The 18181-nt window shown below is 43.9% G+C and overlaps 2 protein-coding genes across 9 annotated transcripts in view; one reads left to right on the plus strand and one right to left on the minus strand.

Annotated features, from left to right (window-relative positions):
- The window catches only part of ITFG2 (integrin alpha FG-GAP repeat containing 2), a 48384-nt gene extending 37769 nt beyond the window's left edge, over positions 1-10615 (plus strand). For 4 of the 8 annotated variants that reach the window (XM_078394116.1, XM_020811203.3, XM_020811202.3 and 1 more), the window contains exons 7-12: positions 524-618; positions 2096-2149; positions 3372-3463; positions 4285-4402; positions 8053-8226; positions 9908-10615. In XM_078394116.1, coding sequence (XP_078250242.1) covers positions 524-618; positions 2096-2149; positions 3372-3463; positions 4285-4402; positions 8053-8226; positions 9908-10068 — 694 coding nt within the window. In that variant the 3' untranslated portion in view covers positions 10069-10615. The remainder of the gene's footprint in view (positions 1-523; positions 619-2095; positions 2150-3371; positions 3464-4284; positions 4403-8052; positions 8227-9907) is intronic. The other 4 variants (XR_013545586.1, XM_073000968.2, XR_013545585.1 and 1 more) reach the window with 4 other exon arrangements.
- A 675-nt stretch (positions 10616-11290) lies between these two features.
- On the minus strand, positions 11291-16595 carry TEX52 (testis expressed 52). Its single transcript, XM_020811208.3, has 2 exons — positions 16078-16595; positions 11291-13221 (listed from the first exon to the last, which is right to left on the minus strand). Exons 1-2 carry the CDS (start codon positions 16593-16595, stop codon positions 12981-12983), a joined length of 759 nt encoding a protein of 252 aa, XP_020666867.1. The 3' UTR covers positions 11291-12980.
- Positions 16596-18181: the final 1586 nt, after the last annotated feature.

Here is an 18181-nt window from a genome sequence, read left to right on the forward strand (position 1 = left end):
TTTCTTACTTTGTAATAATTCTCAACTTCAGTGGCTATGTTTTTAAAAAGGACAGAGTGGGAAGGAGGAATTTGTCACGTGTGCCCCTCCTAGGTTTCCTTTGCAGGGAGTTCCAGGTCCTAGGAATGGCCATTAGAAGGACCTTCTTTTATGCTGTCAAATGTCTCTCTGAGGGTGGGTGGACTGAAAGAAAGAAAGGCCTTTTCTCAAACAGTCTCAGAACTGGACCAGTCTCATATGGGAAGATAACAGATATCAGGTGGGGGTGAAAGAAAGATTATCCATTAACAATTACCACCATTGCCTTTGTCAGGCTACTTTCACAAAGACTAGTTACACCTTCCAAAACTCTACAGTTGTTAGAAGTGCAGTAGCCTTGTTTTCTTCTGCATCTGGCCGTTCTGCAGGATCTTCCAGTCCACCGCATTCCTCTTACAACCCACTACCAGCATCATAAAAACTGCAGGCAGACTCTAGGGCATTGGTGTTGCCACAGTCTTGCACAGATTTTCCTTTCTTTTAGGGAAGCACCCGTCCGGGATGTCATTCTCCACCAAACATCAGGTAGAATTCACAACAAGAATGTTTCCACTCACCTTATTGGCAGCATTGGCAGAGGTAGGTGGCAGAAATGCTGGGTTTGGCAACGGTGAGGAAATAAAATAGTTTCATAGACAGGTGAAATAAAACCTGTCTGTTCTACTGTGGTCCAGTCTTAGTATTTGCCTCTACAGCTTGAGAGTAGAAAAAGTTTTTTCTGGAATGTTTCTTGCCTTTTAGTTCATATTTCCAAACCTGCTTTCTTACAAAGCCACTTCTTTCCTGTTCTTATTCTACGCCATGCCCAGCTCTGTCTGTTTGGTTTGTAGCCTTGTCCTGACAATTTTATTTTGCCTGAAGGACACATACAGAATGCCAAGTGGTAAAAATGTCCCTTGATTTTAATGATTATGAGCATTGCTTGCCATCTGCTGTGCTGACTAGGACTGATGGGAGTTGCAAATTCAACAACATACAGAGGAATATTTAATTGAATATCATCTGGGTGCAGTATGAAGTACTTCCTTCTGCTTGTTTTGAAACTTGTTCTGATGATATTATGCAACAGATTAAATCAACATTTTACAAGTTGATTCTACAATCACGGGGAACCCAAACAAAAAATTAATCGACAAGTTTAAATGTTTTTCAACATTTAAACTTGTTGAAAAATAGCCATGAATATTGCTTTGTGTTTGGCTGAGAAGTGGTTAACTGATGAGAAAGAGTCAGGTTCTGGGAATGTCTCTTGTGGTGGTGTCACTTTGTGAACAGTAGTGAGTGCACAAGGTATCCTGTAGACCCAGGGCCCCCAACCCCTGGTCTGTGGCCTTGGCAGGACCAGGCCGCGGAGACATCTCTCCTGTCCCACGCATGTACGCCCCCCCCATGCACCCATCGGTGCCCTGCTCATACATGTGCGCACAGGTGCCCTGCCCACCTGCACAGACACACAGGTGCTCCACCTACCCGTTCACGGACCCTGCCCCCCCAACCGGTCCACGGTTCGGAAAAGGTTGGGGACCACTGCTGTAGACCATCTTGACTGTTGCCGTTGGTATTGTCAAATTTCAGACTGGCCTTTGCTATGTAAAGCTTGGCATCCTTTTTCTTGATGGCAAAATATTGGGCCATTTCCTGGTGTTTTGAATTGTGGAAACAGAAGCATAATATTCCACATCCATAAACCAAAGGTTTTAAAAAGAATTTAGTCAACCTAGGTTTTAGTAATATGGGAGTGGGGATTTCTCCCCCTCATCTCTTTTCTAAACACTTTGGCATAATTGTAGAAAGTTGTATCACACCCTTAACCAATGATCTGCAGTTTTTTTTCTTTATTTTTATATTTAATTTAATCTTTTTCTTTCTAAGTTAAACACATCCAGACATTTTCAGGGAAGATTCTACACAGTTCTGTAGCTCACCCCTTGCAGTGAGTTCAGTTGGAAAACACTTGCGAAGTCATAACTGAATGTAGTGCAGAAGGACTGTGCTGACTGTTTAACTTTAACTTTGCTCCTTCCCAACTCTTCCCTCTTGGACTCCATCTCTGCAGGATCTGCCAAGGAATACGATGGCTCAGGTCTCTTTGCACTTTGTACTTTGGATGGTAAGGGTGCTAATTACTTGGGGATAATACAAAGGGAAGAATTGTCTGGATTGCAGTTGAGACATTAGTTCAAAATAGCTTTTCATATGACAGATAAGATTATGATTAAGTTGATGGAGGAAATTAACTATCCCATAACTAGCCTGTTAGTGGCATGGAAATTACATTTTCCTAGAACTCAAAACTACAGTTTGATGTTAAGATGAAAATAAGATTTTCCTACCACCACCTCCCTTTGGTACTCCTGCACCTTTTTGAATTTCTGTGTGAAATGCAGCGGAGTAGTGTGAAGTGGGGCCAGTATGTCACTAAGGAATGATGACTGCCTGCCTGCACAGTTTCTGAGAAATACTCTTAAGAGATTCTATACAGATCATTAACCCTAGGATATACACAATGCTGTTCTGTTCCTTTGGACCTAGACCTGATCATGCAACTTTAAGGTTAAGGCACAGTATTCTGCACACACACTGTATTATTACTTTCATTTTATTAATTCACTTCATTGTGATCACATGGGCTAAGTCCAAGCATCAGAAACAGGTGCTAAGGTTGATGAAGAAAGCTCTGGAAGTAGAATAGCTATCCAGCTTTACTATGTTTGTGCAAAAGATAGAAGGAACTCTACAAAGACACAAAGGATGATTAGGTTCTGTTGATTTGCAGGATCTATCTTTTGCCCCAACAATGCCACTTGGCATTCCAGGGGGATTGACAAATAAGAGGAAGGCTTGGGCTGGGTAGCTTGTTGTTTGGAATGTGTCCCATAGACTCCAAGATAAGGATAGTCTATATGCATGCATATATATCCTCAAGCATAATCTACAATCTCATTTCAAACATTTTCCTCTTGGTAATGGGCTTGCTGGACACACCTGAACCCTAGACCCAATTAAAATATGCCCTCTCCGCGCCTCCCCCCCCCCGCCATCTTGCCTGGATGATGTGAGATGTAATTTAGACAAAAACTACCAGAAACACTGGCTCAGAAGTTCCTCAGAATTTTCTGGGACCTCATTATGGGAACTGGAGGTAGAGCAGGGTATCATAGGCTTTTCCATTGAGCATCTTCCTCTCTCCAAGGGTGCATTCTACTGGATAAGTAAGGCCAGATATAAGTTGAGACAGTGTGATGAGAATCTACTATAATAACCTCCCAAACATGAATCCTCTGGCAGTTCACATGGAAAACTCTTTAATTTATTTTTTTTCTCTCCTGTAGGGACACTGAAGCTCATGGAGGGTGCAGACAAGCTGCTATGGTCAGTGCAAGTTGACCACCAACTTTTTGCTCTATCAAAGCTGGATGTCACTGTGAGTTCTGCTCCTGGTTACAATCGTTTATATTGGTAGTTGCATCCAGCTCCCTTCTTAGATGAGAGAGGAGCATCTTTCATGCTAAACACAGCAACATTTTAAGAATAAAACATATGTTTGCTTCTAGAGAGACTTCTCCAGGCACATGCTGCTGGTGTGCTTTCTTCTGAGGAGATAGGCGTCACAGTTACAGCTTCTGTCCCATTCCCTTTTTTTCTCCCTACATTTGGGGGACAATTAAATGATGTCCTAATGGTCAGCAGAGAAAGCAGTGCTGCTGTTTGGATGTGCTGAATGACCAGAGGAAGCACGGGCAAGGGAAGGTTGAAAAAGAAGCGTTTCAGCAGCATGTGCCTAGCAATCTGAAAAAAAAATCTGCAAGCAGACCGTGTTTCTTTTACCTTGATGGCTAATTTCTGAGCAAATTGTTTCACTTACATTGCACTGCTGCTTAGGAAAGCTCAGAGCATCTTCATCAGGACTTTTAACCGGTCATGGATCAAAATGATACTTTCTTCATTTTAATACTATTAACATATAAAACACTCCTGAACTATCTTCCTGTAATTTTTAGACAGCAGAAGAGCCCAGTGGATGGTCCTAATTTAACTTTGAGTTAAGTTGCTGTCTCTGCTCTCTCATATGCTTTGCAACTTACATTGGCTTCTTGCATTTGTAGCTTTGATTCCAGTTTTTTTTTAATTAACCTTTCTGATTTGGCTCTAGTGACAAACTCTCACTACTGGGACAAGATGAATAAGGAAAATTCTCACAGTTAATAGGATTTCCTCCTAATTGTAAGTGTTGAACTTTTCCAGGGCAATGGCCATGAGGAGGTGATTGCTTGTGCTTGGGATGGACAGACATATATCATAGATCATGACCGGACAGTGGCTAGGTTCCAAGTTGATGAAAATGTGAGTGCCTTCTGTTCAGGTGAGCTCTTATTTTGATACGGAAGATCTCAACCTAACATCCCTCCTCTGTTCACTGAAAGGATCTCAGGTAGCAGCACAGTTCAGCAAGATTCCTGCTTAAGACTATGGATGGAATGCACAGTATCAGGCTGACCTGCTGATTTAGCATGTTAAAAGCGAAAGATTTTGGTATGGTACACAGTCCATGTCCTTAAAGACTATGGTTCAATCCATAGAGTCTCCAGTGTAAAAGGAAATGGAGAAGGGTTACCTCTGCGCAGAGGCGCTGTCTTACAGTGGTTCTGGCCCTTCCTTGAGGGGCGATTTTTCAGAAGCTTTTGTTGGAGGACTCTGGTTTGGTGCTGTGATTGTTGGCTTGTAGGGTCCCTTGGATTCAGTCTGGTCCCCAGTGCAATTTTAACTGTTATGAAACTGCTGGGAGCAGTTTTCTAGAGCTTTGGGCTGGGTATGTTGATGACACCCACCTCCATCTCTTTTCCACCTAAATCCAGAGAAGCTATTTTTTCCTGGTCATTTTGATTTACAGTGGTGCCTCGCATAGCGATTGCATCGTATAACGATGAAATCGCTTTGCGATGAAGATTTTGCGATCGCTTTTGTGATCGCTTTCCGATGTTCCCTATGGGGAAATTTCGCTTTGCGATGATCGGTTCCCTGCTTGGGGAACGGATCATGGCAAAGCAAACAGCTGATCGGCGCCTCGGGAGGAGGGAGGGAAGGAGGGGTGAAGGGCCTGGCCCCATTCCCGGCGCGCAGCAACCCCTGGGGCGCCGAGCCAGAGAGCAGTTCCGGCGGGCGGCGCTGCAAAGGAGGAGGCGCCCGCCGGGGACTGGGATCAGGGTGGCAGTGGCTGGACGGGGGCGGCAGTGCACCAGAGACCCCCTCCTCGCCCGCCAAGGAGACCGGGAGTGCGGGGTTGGCTCACTGACGGTGGCTGGGCCGCCCCTTCCCTCTCCTCCTCCCCGCCCACGCCTTCTTCCAGCCCGCTGCTCGCCGGCCTTGTCCGGGTGTCTCCCGGGCGAGCTGGCGAGCGGCGTTAGGCTGGCGCACCCCTTCCCTCTCCTCCTCCCCACCCTGGGCGGCTGCCTTCTTCCAGCCCGCTGCTCGCCGGCCTTAGCCGGGTATCTCCCGGGCTAGCTGACTGGCTGGCGAGCGATGGATTGCCGGCACGTCTATTCCCACCCACCCCTTCCCCACCCCCCGCGGCTGCATCGCTTTAACCCCTCACTCGCCTGTCTTAGCCGGGTGTCTCCTGGGCTAGCTGGCGAGCGAGAGGTGCCCGGCGCGTCCCTTCCCACCCACCCCTTCCCCACCCCTGGCGGCTGCATCCCTTCCACCCCTTGCTCGCCTGTCTTAGCCGGGTGTCTCCTGGGCTAGCTGGCGAGCGAGGGGTGCCCGGCGCGTCCCTTCCCACCCACCCCTTCCCCACCCCCGGCGGCTGCATCGCTTTAACCCCTCACTCGCCTGCCTTAGCCGGGTGTCTCCTGGGCTAGCTGGCGAGCGAGGGGTGCCCGGCGCGTCCCTTCCCATCCACCCCTTCCCCACCCCTGGCGGCTGCATCCCTTCCACCCCTTGCTCGCCTGTCTTAGCCGGGTGTCTCCTGGGCTAGCTGGCGAGCGAGGGGTGCCCGGCGCGTCCCTTCCCACCCACCCCTTCCCCACCCCCGGCGGCTGCATCGCTTTAACCCTTCGCTCGCCTGCCGTAGCCGGGTGTCTCCTGGGCTAGCTGGCGAGCGAGGGGTGCCCGGCGCGTCCCTTCCCATCCACCCCTTCCCCACCCCTGGCGGCTGCATCCCTTCCACCCCTTGCTCGCCTGTCTTAGCCGGGTGTCTCCTGGGCTAGCTGGCGAGCGAGGGGTGCCCGGCGCGTCCCTTCCCACCCACCCCTTCCCCACCCCCGGCGGCTGCATTGCTTTAACCCCTTGCTCGCCTGCCTTAGCCGGGTGTCTCCTGGGCTAGCTGGCGAGCGAGGGGTGCCCGGTGCGTCCCTTCCCACCCACCCCTTCCCCACCCCCGGCGGCTGCATCGTTTTAACCCCTCGCTCGCCTGCCTTAGCCGGGTGTCTCCTGGGCTAGCTGGCGAGCGAGGGGTGCCCGGCGCGTCCCTTCCCACCCACCCCTTCCCCACCCCTGCGGCTGCATCCCTCCAGCCCGCTGCTCACCGGAGAAAGACCCTCCGGCCCACCTGTTTGTGCCCTGGGACAGCCCCGGCAAGGAGGCCGGGCGTCCTCCAGGGCTGGCTGGCAGTGGAACTTGGCTTTGCTATGATCGGTTCAGATCATAGCAATGCTTTTATAACAGCTGACTGGCGGTTTCAAAATGGCTGCCCGCTCTTTCTGGGACATATTCCTCCCTTAAAAGAACAGCGAAAATGGCCGCGCTATGGAGGATCTTCACTGAATGGTGAGTTTCAAGCCCATAGGAACACGTTGATTACGTTTTAATGTGTTTCTATGGGCTTTTTTGCCCCGTATAGCGACGAATCCGTATAGCGACAATTTTTCCGGAACGGATTATTGTCGCTATGCGGGGCACCACTGTATTTATTTTTTAATATTGAGGGAAAAAAACACATGGAGTTCTAACATGCAGCCTCTGGTATGTTAGAACTCCCCAAGTAAAGTTGCCTACCCCTGGATTAAATGGCCATTGTTATTTTATTTTAATGGGACCTAACATTAAAATAAAAATATCAGTTCAAAATTTAGAGAGAAGCACTGCAGAACCACTGAATCTTCAATAAAAGTACCCCACTACAAATCAGATTGATGTTTTTTAAATAGAAAGCCCAACCTTCACACTGTATTTAAATTTGTCTCAGACTTTGCCAAGGTTCCCTCTGAGATGTGTGCATGACTCCACCTCCCTCCGTGCAGCTTTCATCCTACATGCAGTGATTGCTTTCAGCCCTTTTGGTTCCGGTTGCGACAGAACATGGCACAGGTGTGTGTGTGTGTGTGTGTGCGTCACACCTGCACACGGGCAAAGTTGCATGCGAGAGAGGCAGAACCCCACCCAGTGGGTCTGAAAATTAGGGGGTATGTTGAAGTTTGCAGAATGGTTGCTAGTTAATCTGGAAAGTTCTCATAAGGCACAATCTCTGTTCGAGGCCTGCAGTTCTGCAGTACCTTCTGTTGGTTCTTCCAGCAGATTATAGTGTACGAGACTGGTGATAGCAGAGAAAGACATAAACTGCCCTCTAGCAGACTACTGCTGCTCATGTTCTGTTGAGAGGACACAGTCCAGATGAAGCTCAGATATGAAATAACCATGTTGCATTTTTTAAATAAACAGATTTCTATGGCATCTTTTAATGGATCTGTTTGTGTTTAAAGTGCCAAAAGATTAATGCACAACTCCTTCTGAACTATATTTTCGTGGTCATTTGCTTGCTATCCCGATTATGATTTTTATTTTAATTTTGCAGTTGAGGATGTACTGTAGGTACATTGATTGTCCACAGAAAGCCTGACTCTTGCTTGTTTGCTGCCCCTTGGTTGCTCCATATTATTCAGTGGAGTATATTCAGCGGATTTGCTATCAGCTTATTGTATTTGGCAGTCAAGTAGAGCACCAGCACATGAAGCAGTTATTTTCACTAAAGTTCTTCCTTTGGTGATGTTTGAATAACAGGTATTTAATTTCTCTTAGGCCTGTATGCCTGCAAAGGCAACTGCCATAGCCCTTGCCTGGTATACGTCAGTTTCAGTCAAAAGATATACATCTATTGGGATGTGCAGTTGGAGAGAATGGAGTCTACTAATTTGCTGAAGATATTAGAGAGCAACTCTGAATACAGAGATCTCCTGCTCCAGCTGGGTGTTGGTATGTAAACAGACTTCATATAATCTGAAAAATGGTGGCAGTGTTCTCGATTACAAATAAGACAGAAAAGAGAAGTGGGGTGTCTTTGCAGGCTGCAAGCACTCTATCCTCTCTGTTTGGATCTGGGTCAGAAACACCAAAGCAAAGTCAAGGTGAAGTGTAAACAAACAAAATAGGTAACATTGCAAAATGCCAATAAGCATATAGTATAAATCCAAGGTGGCAAAAGTATAAGAAATTAATTTAGTGTTTAGTTTTTCCAAAGAAAATTTGTCATTATAGTATCGACAGTTCTATCCTTTCACTTAAAATTTTTTAAAAAAACAAAAAGCAAAATGTTTTAGCGACTCAAAATTTCCCCCTTTTAATGGCTGTTTTCAAAGCCCAATTTATCCAGTTATTACCGGCTATTTAATTTCTCTCTCCTACCATTCAGACCTAAACAAAACAGGTTTCACTTTTGCTGTGGGAAAACTTCTCTGCCCATATACCTTTCATGATTGTTTGATTAAAATACCAGACTGTCCAAAAGTGCAGTCTAATGCCTTTTTTGTCTGTAGTGTACGCATTCCGATTTTATCAGCTCCTTGTCAGAAAGAACCTTGGGGAGCCTATTGGGTATATTCAGTAATAACAAATTAGTATCTGAAGTAAGGGACAACACTGTGGAAAATGCCCACAATATGAACTTACTTTTTATTCCATATTTTTTCCTTAAGGAAAGTAAGTTCTCACATGGTTTTATAGGAATCTTATTTCCCTCTGTTTATTTTCATGACATTGAGCTGTATCTCTGGCAGTTTTCTTGTCAAACCTTTTTTATATATTCATATATTCATGTAATCATGAAATAGATTACAGTAGATTACAGTTCCCAAAATATAATTCATTAGCTCTGGAGGTATCATTTTTAGATGCAATAGAATATTGAGGCTTGTAGTGGCAGATCCATTTTGGGGGAGATGTCACTGGCTTGAATAAGAAGGGCACTCCTGTTCCTCTTTGATGAAGGCCACACTATTGGATTAAAAATGGATGCATTCACATGTATAGGTGTTCCACTTGCACAGACACTTTGTTTGTAGCCTTCTAGAGTTAAGCATACCAGTGAGAACTGCTCTGCCCCTGTCCCACTACACTTATTTCTAGGGCATGTTTCTGAGAATGATCACCAAATCAAATACAGTCGTACTGAAAACAAGGCATTGAAGCAGGAGTGGAGGCATCCATTTGTGTAAAAGCACTGGTGGTCACTAAGATACCTCACAACAGCACATAACCTGTACATTTAAAAGTGCTGGAGACACTTTGCATATAAAATCTGTATGGTATTCATGAAAGGCTAATTAATGCCTGTTGAACATTCAAGAAATTATCACTGTTTCTTGTACAAAGGATTATGACGGGGAGAAAAGACAGGTAGAAACAAAGCAGGAGAACAACTTGTAGAGTTCTGTGAAGCCAACAGTCTGTTTATTGTAAATACATGCTTCAAGCAACCAACAGATGGCTGTACATGTGGACATCACCAGATGGTCAATAAAGACGTCAAATAGATGATATATTTGGAAGCAGGAGATGAAGAAGATGTATTCTGTGGGTGGTGTAGTCTTAACAATACAAATATACATTTTTCATCATTTCAGTAGTAACAATGTGTGTGTGTCTCCCTTTTCTATAGCTGAAGATGACATATCTGCTGTTAGAGAGCTCATTCATAAGACCCTGTACTTTCCAGCAGAGCACTTAAAAACTCCTTCTCAGCTCAGCTTTCCTGCCAGAAGTTCATCCTCCAGCTGTCACCCTGTTACCCAAGAAAGTCGACCAGCAGACTGTACATAAGCACACAACCGGTAGCGCTGCTTTTCATATCATCTCAGTGCTTACTAGACCTGGCCAACTTGGTTGCATTAAACTCAGTGTACTCCTTTTCTGCAGAAACAGCTGAAGCAGCATTAAAATTCTGGTCTCCAGTGAAGGAGGAAAGCAGCAATGCAGATTCAAAAGTAATGGCAGAGTTACGGTCAAAGGCAAAGCAATCGAAAGTAAATTTTTTTCACATTTTTTTCTCATGGTTCTTATTGCTTAACTTCTCCTCAGTCACTTTCTCTTCTGTCACAAAAGACTTACATAAACATTGAAAAATGAAAGTGATTTAGTGAATACCGTTAACAGTAGTTCTTTGTACAGGAGAAGTATTTCAAAACTTAACAGGCCAGCAGACAAAAATGGCAGTATATGCAGCAGGAATAGGACTTTAAGAAACACTAGCACACATGTAAAATACCGTTAGGTTTAAATTTGTATATGTTTTGTTGTATCTATTTATTTTATTTTTTGTTTTTATCTTTCTGTTGAACACTTCAATAAAGATTGTATTTCAAAATGATAGGTGTTTTGATTCAGTAATCATAATGTTAATCCAACCTAGAGTCTAGAATATGAATAAACATTTCGATTTTTCTTTAGATCGTACAGGGTTGTTGTGGGTTTTTTTTTTTTGCCTTATGTTAAACGTTTTAAAAATTATCACACCAGAAAACTCCTCTCTGTGTTTGTGTGTATGTTTTCCCCTTTCTGATAGTGGGCGCTTCTAGATAGTAGCTCTACCAGTCATTATTGAACCATAACTCACTCAACCACTTGCACTCAGGCCCTGAGTGTCTAGGGGGGGGCGGGGTAAAAGTCTAATAATAAATAAAATAAGTAAATAGATTTTTGTGTCTACATCCTGGCATGTCTTGTCCAAAATGTGGGCAGAGCACTAGGTTTCATAATAGAGTGTCCATCCTCTTTCCATCTACTGTGAAGTGCTTCCTTCTGGACCTCCATATATTTGCATAAACAATTTTTTTTAATGGGAACACTAATGAAATCTCACTCTGTAACTTGCAGGTTTCACTTCCATTTATGCCAGACATTGCCAGTTATTCAGTGTATTTCTTGCTCTGCTCCATTATACAATTAACTGCAGCAATGTACATTTATATATATGTTGAGTATCAAGAAGACAGAGGATTATTAATATTTAATTTTTTTATTTATTTGTGGTATTTACCCCACCTTTCTTTTTGAAAAAGACCCAAGGAAACTTACAAGAATTAAACACAATATTTTAAAAAGGCTTTTTATAGAGCAAGAAATGTCTGATGTTCATATCATAACGGAAAGCCAGACTAGATTCAGATGAATGAAGAGTGAAACATCAATAATTTAAAATAAGCAGATGATACTGTCTTAGTGGCAGAAAGCAACAATGACTTGAAATTACTTCTGATGAAAGTGAAAGTCCCAGAGCAGTTGAACATAAGACAAAAACTGTGACTGCAGAAGTACTACATTACTTTATTGTTGACAGTGAAGAAACTGAAACTTTTTAAAGGTTTCGTATGTCTTGGTTCAATCATAATTCAAATGGAGACTGCAGCCAAGAAAGAGAAAGACTAAGACTCAGAATGGCAACAATGAAGAAATGTAAGGATGTGTCACTGGAGACCAAGGCCAAAAATGTCCACACTATTGTGTTCCTGATCACTATATATGGTGAGAAAGTTGGACAGTGAAGAAAGCTGACAGGAAAAAAATTAATTTGAAATATGCTGGAGGATAATTTTGCAGGTAACCTGGACTACCAGACAGACAAGTGGGTTCTAGATCAAGTCAAGACTGAACTTTCTCTGGAGACAAAAATGGAAATGAGGCTATCATACTTTGGGCACATCATGAGAAGACAAGATTCATTTGGAAAAGATAAGATATTGAGGGACGTAGGAAAAGAGGAAGACCAAATATGGAGTGGATTGACTCCATAAAAGAACAACAGGCTTGAGTTTGCAAGAGCTGAGTGGGACTGTAGTGGACAGGACATTTTGGAGATCACTCATTCATAGGTTTGCTAAAAGTCAGAGGCAGCCTCACAGCACACAGTAATAACAATGGCCATTCAGGGTCACATGAGCAGTAGGCCTTCATAGAATTGACTGTGCAATGTATTACATAAGAAGGAGATGAACCTGAAGTTCAGCTGTGGGGTTCTAGCCCTTATCTTTCTGGTAAGTACACTACTGCCACAGCACTGGTGGATCTGGACTGGATCAGTGGTTTGTATTCCAAATCTGGACTGAGCATTCTTCTCTTTTAAGCTATGATGATATTCCAAACACAGTTCTTGAGGCAGAAAGCTGAGATGTACTGAAGAACTATTATTGTACAGAGGAGAAGGACTGTGCGTAGCTTTTACTACAGAGTTTTTAATCGTCTGGACAATCTCTGTAAGTGGCTATGAAAGGTAACATTTAGGTTTTGGGCTAGAATCCTTTACATAATATACTGTAAGTGCATAACTCCATTACTATACATTGCAGCAAACATATGCCATTAGTTAGGAAGCTGGTGCTGGTTTTTCTGATCATGCATCAAATCTTTGGCAAGAAAAAAACTGATCTGTGGCAAGAAAAAAACAGCACTGACTTCTTAACTGGTGGCAATTTGCTGCTGAAAGTTAATGCTGAGTGATTTACACTGACCAAAGAATTAGTCCCAGGGACACTGTGTAGCAAAGGATTGACTCTGAACCCAGTTTAATTGCATGATGTGAATATACCTAGAGTGCTTGCTTTGTGTTCTTAGGTAGTCATTTCTGCAGTGACAGCTTGCCTTCATTTATAATTACAGTTTTACCAGTAACAGGGTTAAATTACTAGTTTACTGCCTGGTAGTTCAGTGAGTGTCAAGTTTCACTTCAGTTCCTTTATTTAATTGACAGGTGTGCAAGGCCTGATTTTGCTCCCAGAAAGGGCCAGTTTCTGGTATTTTTCCACCACTTCCTGATAGATTGGACTGTTGTTCTTCAGAGCAAACTTGACAGCTGCTTCCTGGTAATGGGGCTGGAGACTTGGGCAAGGGTAGTTCCAATAGTCTTTAGAAGGAAGTGTGACAGGCTGCAGTTGGACACAAAGTGATGATGGGCTCTTCCCCGAAAGCAGGCGCTTATATCTGTTCAAAATACAATAACATTAATAGTGAGTGTTACAATTTATTGGCCAAGTGAAGAAGACCAGATCTTATCACAGGCAAGGACTGAAGCTGAAATAATAATGCAGCATGTGGAATTTGATGCAATTGTGTCTGAAACTAAAGTGAGATTTGAACACACACTAGACCAAATCTGGAGAGCCTTTCAGGGACACCACTAGAGGCTTTTCAAAAGCAAGATTTCATCCACGGAAGCAACGTGAGGGGGGATCTGGGCAATTCTGGATGTGTGTCATTGTGAGAGGGCTCACTCCTGGGCCCCTACTAAGCAAGGGAGAGGGACAACAGATGCCTGTGAGGAAGCTGGCTGATGAGGGCCACCTGTGAGGGGGAGAGGATGAAGCAAAGGCTGGGATTAAGGAGGAAACCCCAGAGTACTGTACTTGGTGGCTTCTTTCAGGAAATGAAGGGAGAGACTGAGACTTTGGAGGAGGAGGAGGAGGAGGAGGAGGAGGAGTTGTGGGAAGAAGCTGTTGGGGTTTGGGATCCCCAATTCTGTACTTTCGCTGAGGTAGAGAGTGATTGAGAAGAAGAGGCTTGGGCTGAAGTCCCTGCTAGAGGAAGGGGCCGCCACCAAGGGCCAGGTCTCCAGAGCTGATGGTACCTTTGACATGACCTTGGTGCTTGTGATGTCCAACAAAAGCAGCAGCCCTCATGACAGAAGCCCCAGTGAGAGAGGCAGAGGTGGCTCCAGGAAGAGCCGAGGAGCGGGCTCCAGCAACTCCCACCCAGCTCTACCAGCTATCCTTGAAAAGCCTGTGACTATGGCCGGCACTTACCCTCATCTCCCACCTTTCAGAGACTAGGAATCTCAGGGCCCCCTGTGGCTTTATTAGGGGGACCTCTTGAAAGAACATTCCTGGTGGGGGGTGTTAGTGGAGGAAACCTAACTCTCCAGGAAGCTCCGAGAGACAGTTAAGGGCAGTGTTACTGTTGGTTCCTCAGTTGCATTAAAATCTGTTCTTGATGATTCTCACAAACTGGAGCCTATGGAATTATTGTCAGGAGACTCAGCTGCTAGTGCAGTCATGTACAACCAACCACTTTGGGTTATAGCGCTCCCACTGTTGACATGTAGCCTTCTTGTGCATCACTGGGGGCAGTTCAGCACTTGGTCCTCATCCCCACTTCATTCCCTCACAGAACACTATTTTGCAATGCAAATGATGGGGCTGATCCATAACAGTATGATTGTCTGGATCTGGCCTCCTATGTTTATTCTAGAGTAAATCAGAAAAAAAGAGTCCTATTCTGTGTTTTAAAGTAACATCTGCTTGGCTGTTAGAGATAATTCAGCTCACAGAACCATTGACATCCAGGACCTATTATGGGCCTGTCCTTGCCTGCATGAAGAAACCAGCTGCATGTACAAGGCTACCTTTAGTTCTAAAACAATATTTTTATTTTAATTGAAGAAAAATGTGTGCAGATACACACCTTGTTTTGAAAATGCATTCTCTTTCCTGAAGGCTTCCAGGAGCATGATTCTCTTTTCTTTGCTTTAAAACATACTGCATCTAGGGTGTGTGTGTGTGTGTGTGTGTGTGTGTGTGTGTGTGTGTGTGTGTGTGTGTGTGTGTGTGTGTGTGTGTGTGAGAGAGAGAGAGAGAGAGAGAGAGAGTGAGTGAGTGAGTGAGTGAGTGTGAGAGAGAGAGAGAGGGGGGGGGCAAGAAAAATGAGCAAAGGCATGTCCAATCTCTGTATTGCCTGCTTTAGAGCAGCCCTGCATATATCGTCTCTCCTGCCCCATCCTCTTCTCTCACCAGTTATCTTAACTTTGCTATAAATGTTAGGGCTTGGCTAGACAGCTAAATTGAACCAGGCTGGATTGGGCTTAATAGGGTTGCTTAATGTTGTGTAGGGGTTGAGTATGCCATTTGGTGTGATCCTTGCATCCATATGACACATGCCACCTCAAGCAACCTAATTTGGCCTGCCTCCCTTTAAATGGAAAGGGGGGGAGAGAAAAAAAATCCCACTTTGCCCTTTGTCTCCTCTTCCTTCCACGAGGAAGCTTTAAATTTTTAATGCCCCCCATCCCAAAAGGCACAGCACATCAATGCTGCTTTACCTAGGCTTAAAAATATATATTTGCTTGCTTCCTTTTCCTCTCCATGCAGAAGCAGGAGAAGTTTTTAATTTCCCAGTACCAGTAAGTGGCTAAGCTGTCTGCTTAAGCCACAATAATACTGAGAAGTTGAGAGTGGATGGGAAATTGAAAGCAGCAAGCCATCCACTTTGCATGTGCTGGAACGGAACCCAAATAGAGTGATCCTACCCACAGCTGAAATGAGCAGCCCCCGATAGCCAAAAAGGCACAGGTAGGAACACTGAAGACTGGCAGATTTACACTGGCACTTATGTCACGTGGTCACCAAGGAAAGGAGTGAACCAGCCTGTCCCCAGAACAGACCAATCAGTGGGACAAACCCCTATGTAGTCTAACCCTCAGAAGCCTGGATTGCAAACACAGAAAAAAGACAGACCAGTAAGGAAAAGGGAGGGTGGGAGGAGAGGAAGAAAGAATGGAGAGAAAGGGAAAGTACAGGTTTTTTAAAAAAACAAGCAGGTTTTTGGCAAAAAAATAACGAGGAAAATATAGGGACAGGATAAGGAAGAGGAGAGAGCAGTCTCAGAACTGGAGACAGAGCAGGTGTATCAAAATGCAGGGGCACACTCTCATTTTGCCTCTCTGTCTCTCTTGCAATCTTGATCTTACTGTCTGAAGCGAGGGATTCAGCTTGCTCCATGGTGGAACCAGCCCTGTCCACATCAATCAACAGGAAAAAAAATACCGGGAAAAGAAGCATATCTTACCTTTTGAACTCTTTTGGAGGCATAATATTTCCCTGGCTGTCCAGAGGAGGAGCTCGGCATTCACTCCTTAATTTGAGTTGCTCACACTGCTTTATTTCTTTCCGTGTCCGAGTCATAACTCTTTCTTTGTGTCTTTGATCCACGAACAGTCCTTCTCCTTCAATAAACTTGATGTAGGTGTTTCCATTCAGTTGTGAAGGAGGTGGCACTGGTGGTTCAGTCATTGACATTTTCCTGGGAGCAGTAATCCACCGCCATGTATTGCTATCAAAAGGTTGATCTGGCCTTGGGCGATAAATAGGTGGCAACCTTCCTACATCCAGCCAAGTATGATATCCCCAGACATGCCAAAGGGCACTCTCTTCAACTGGGCAGCGCAGTTTCTGGCAAACCTTGATTTTGGCATCTGTGTGTGGCGGTGCTTCAATAGCCAGTTTATGGTAGGGTCTTGGAGAAAAGCCTGGCCATGATACATATTTTTCCTGACATAGGAAATGCCTCTCTTTCCATGTGGACATATTGAAATGGAAGTCAGATAATTCCTAAGTATGGAGAAAATAGGGTTCAGAGAGATTACAAGATCAAATATTTGATTAGAAACATTGCCATACTGTTATGTCCAATCTCAACTGAAGAACACAACTTTTCAAGTGGAGACATGAATTTCAGTGCATTGCCTAACATTGAAGACCATGGCAAAATTAAATACTGTCCAGGGATCTATTTCAGTAGGCAGGGTTTCTTGATCTGTGGTCTAAGTACTTGCTTCAGGAGGGTCATGAATTGGCGCAGAATTTTTCCTGTGTATATGTTTATGGACATTTTTCTGGAGAAATGGTCCACAGCTTCTCAAAGAACTTCATGACCAAGAAAAGTTAAGAACCACTTTATTACAGCATTGCCATAGCTGTGGATTCATGCCCTGATATATTTAATATCTCATGACCTACCAGCGGCTTTTGGTTCTCAACAGTTTTTTGGAGCAAGGGCCCAGTATTTTCCTTTTGTTTCTGTATTAACTAACTACTGGATAGACTTATAAGGTTGATAAATCTGCCTCCAGAAAATGAGAGATAGAAACTGCGATAAATCTTTGAAGCAATTTAAGGCCAATTGTCAATGTGCATTTCAGAAAGGTGGGCTTATTATTGGCAAACTGTTATCAAGAAACTGTTAAAAATCTGTATGAAGCTCGTGTACATTTTGGAAAATAAAGAATAATTTGTCTTTTATTCAGTTTTCATAGAGGTAGCTGTGTGAATCTGTTTCAGCATGTGTAAAAAATATTAAAACAAAAGAAGTGTGCCACCTTAAAGAGGAACAGATTTCTCTTAGCATAAGCTTTCATGGATACAATCCACTTCCTCAGACATTCTGGCAAATGTAATGCAATGTTTACAATCCTTTCAGAGAAAAATTGCCCCACTTTTCCTGCACAAAAATTATGAGATTCAAACAAAATTTATTTGTGCTTTACCAAGAGCACCTAAGCAGAAGACGCCCTTCCAGAATAGGATGATGCTAATCCCAGAATCAAGGTCCCCCCCCCCAGATCATCCACAACCTTTGTTTTGAACAGAATGAATGTTGCAAAGGCCAATATAATACATATTTACTCACACATGTAGACTTGCCACTTTCTTTCTCTTGCTAAGCTACGTAGCAGATCATAAACATACTTGTCTCAATGCCCTTCATCTTCCATACAAAGAAAGCAGGACTTCTGTTTGCAAGTTTGCTACTACAGCATCCTGAATTCCCACTTCTGACATTAGAGCTGAAAGACGAAGGGAAGTCAAGGGTGTGTTGAGAGTAAGTTGTAAGGAAACACAATATTTGAATCTGCATAATCTAACTGATTGAAGTGACAGTTGTCATTTTAAGTAACAATTGTCATGCTTCTTATGGTACGGAATAATTTGTAAGGAAACATGTGCACTATCACAGTTCTAGCAAACTTTGTAACAGGAAGCTAAACATGGAAGGAATAATTATTCAATCTGGTCAAAAGTGCTTTCCTTTATCAATGTATTAATAATTAACATCCAGGAGTACATGATTCAGCTGCTCACCACACTGGCCACAATTAGTTTTCCATTGGCCT

This window comes from Pogona vitticeps, chromosome 5, assembly GCF_051106095.1.
Source record: "Pogona vitticeps strain Pit_001003342236 chromosome 5, PviZW2.1, whole genome shotgun sequence".
Classification (NCBI taxonomy): Eukaryota; Metazoa; Chordata; class Lepidosauria; order Squamata; family Agamidae; genus Pogona; species Pogona vitticeps.

Bases quoted from the DNA above. Each gene is read 5' to 3' on its own strand.
- TEX52 (XM_020811208.3), bottom strand. From the start codon at position 16,595: ATGTCCACATGGAAAGAGAGGCATTTCCTATGTCAGGAAAAATATGTA. The intron at 13,222-16,077 runs GTAAGATATGCT...TATTTTGAACAG, and splicing joins CCTCCAAAAGAGTTCAAAAG to ATATAAGCGCCTGCTTTCGG.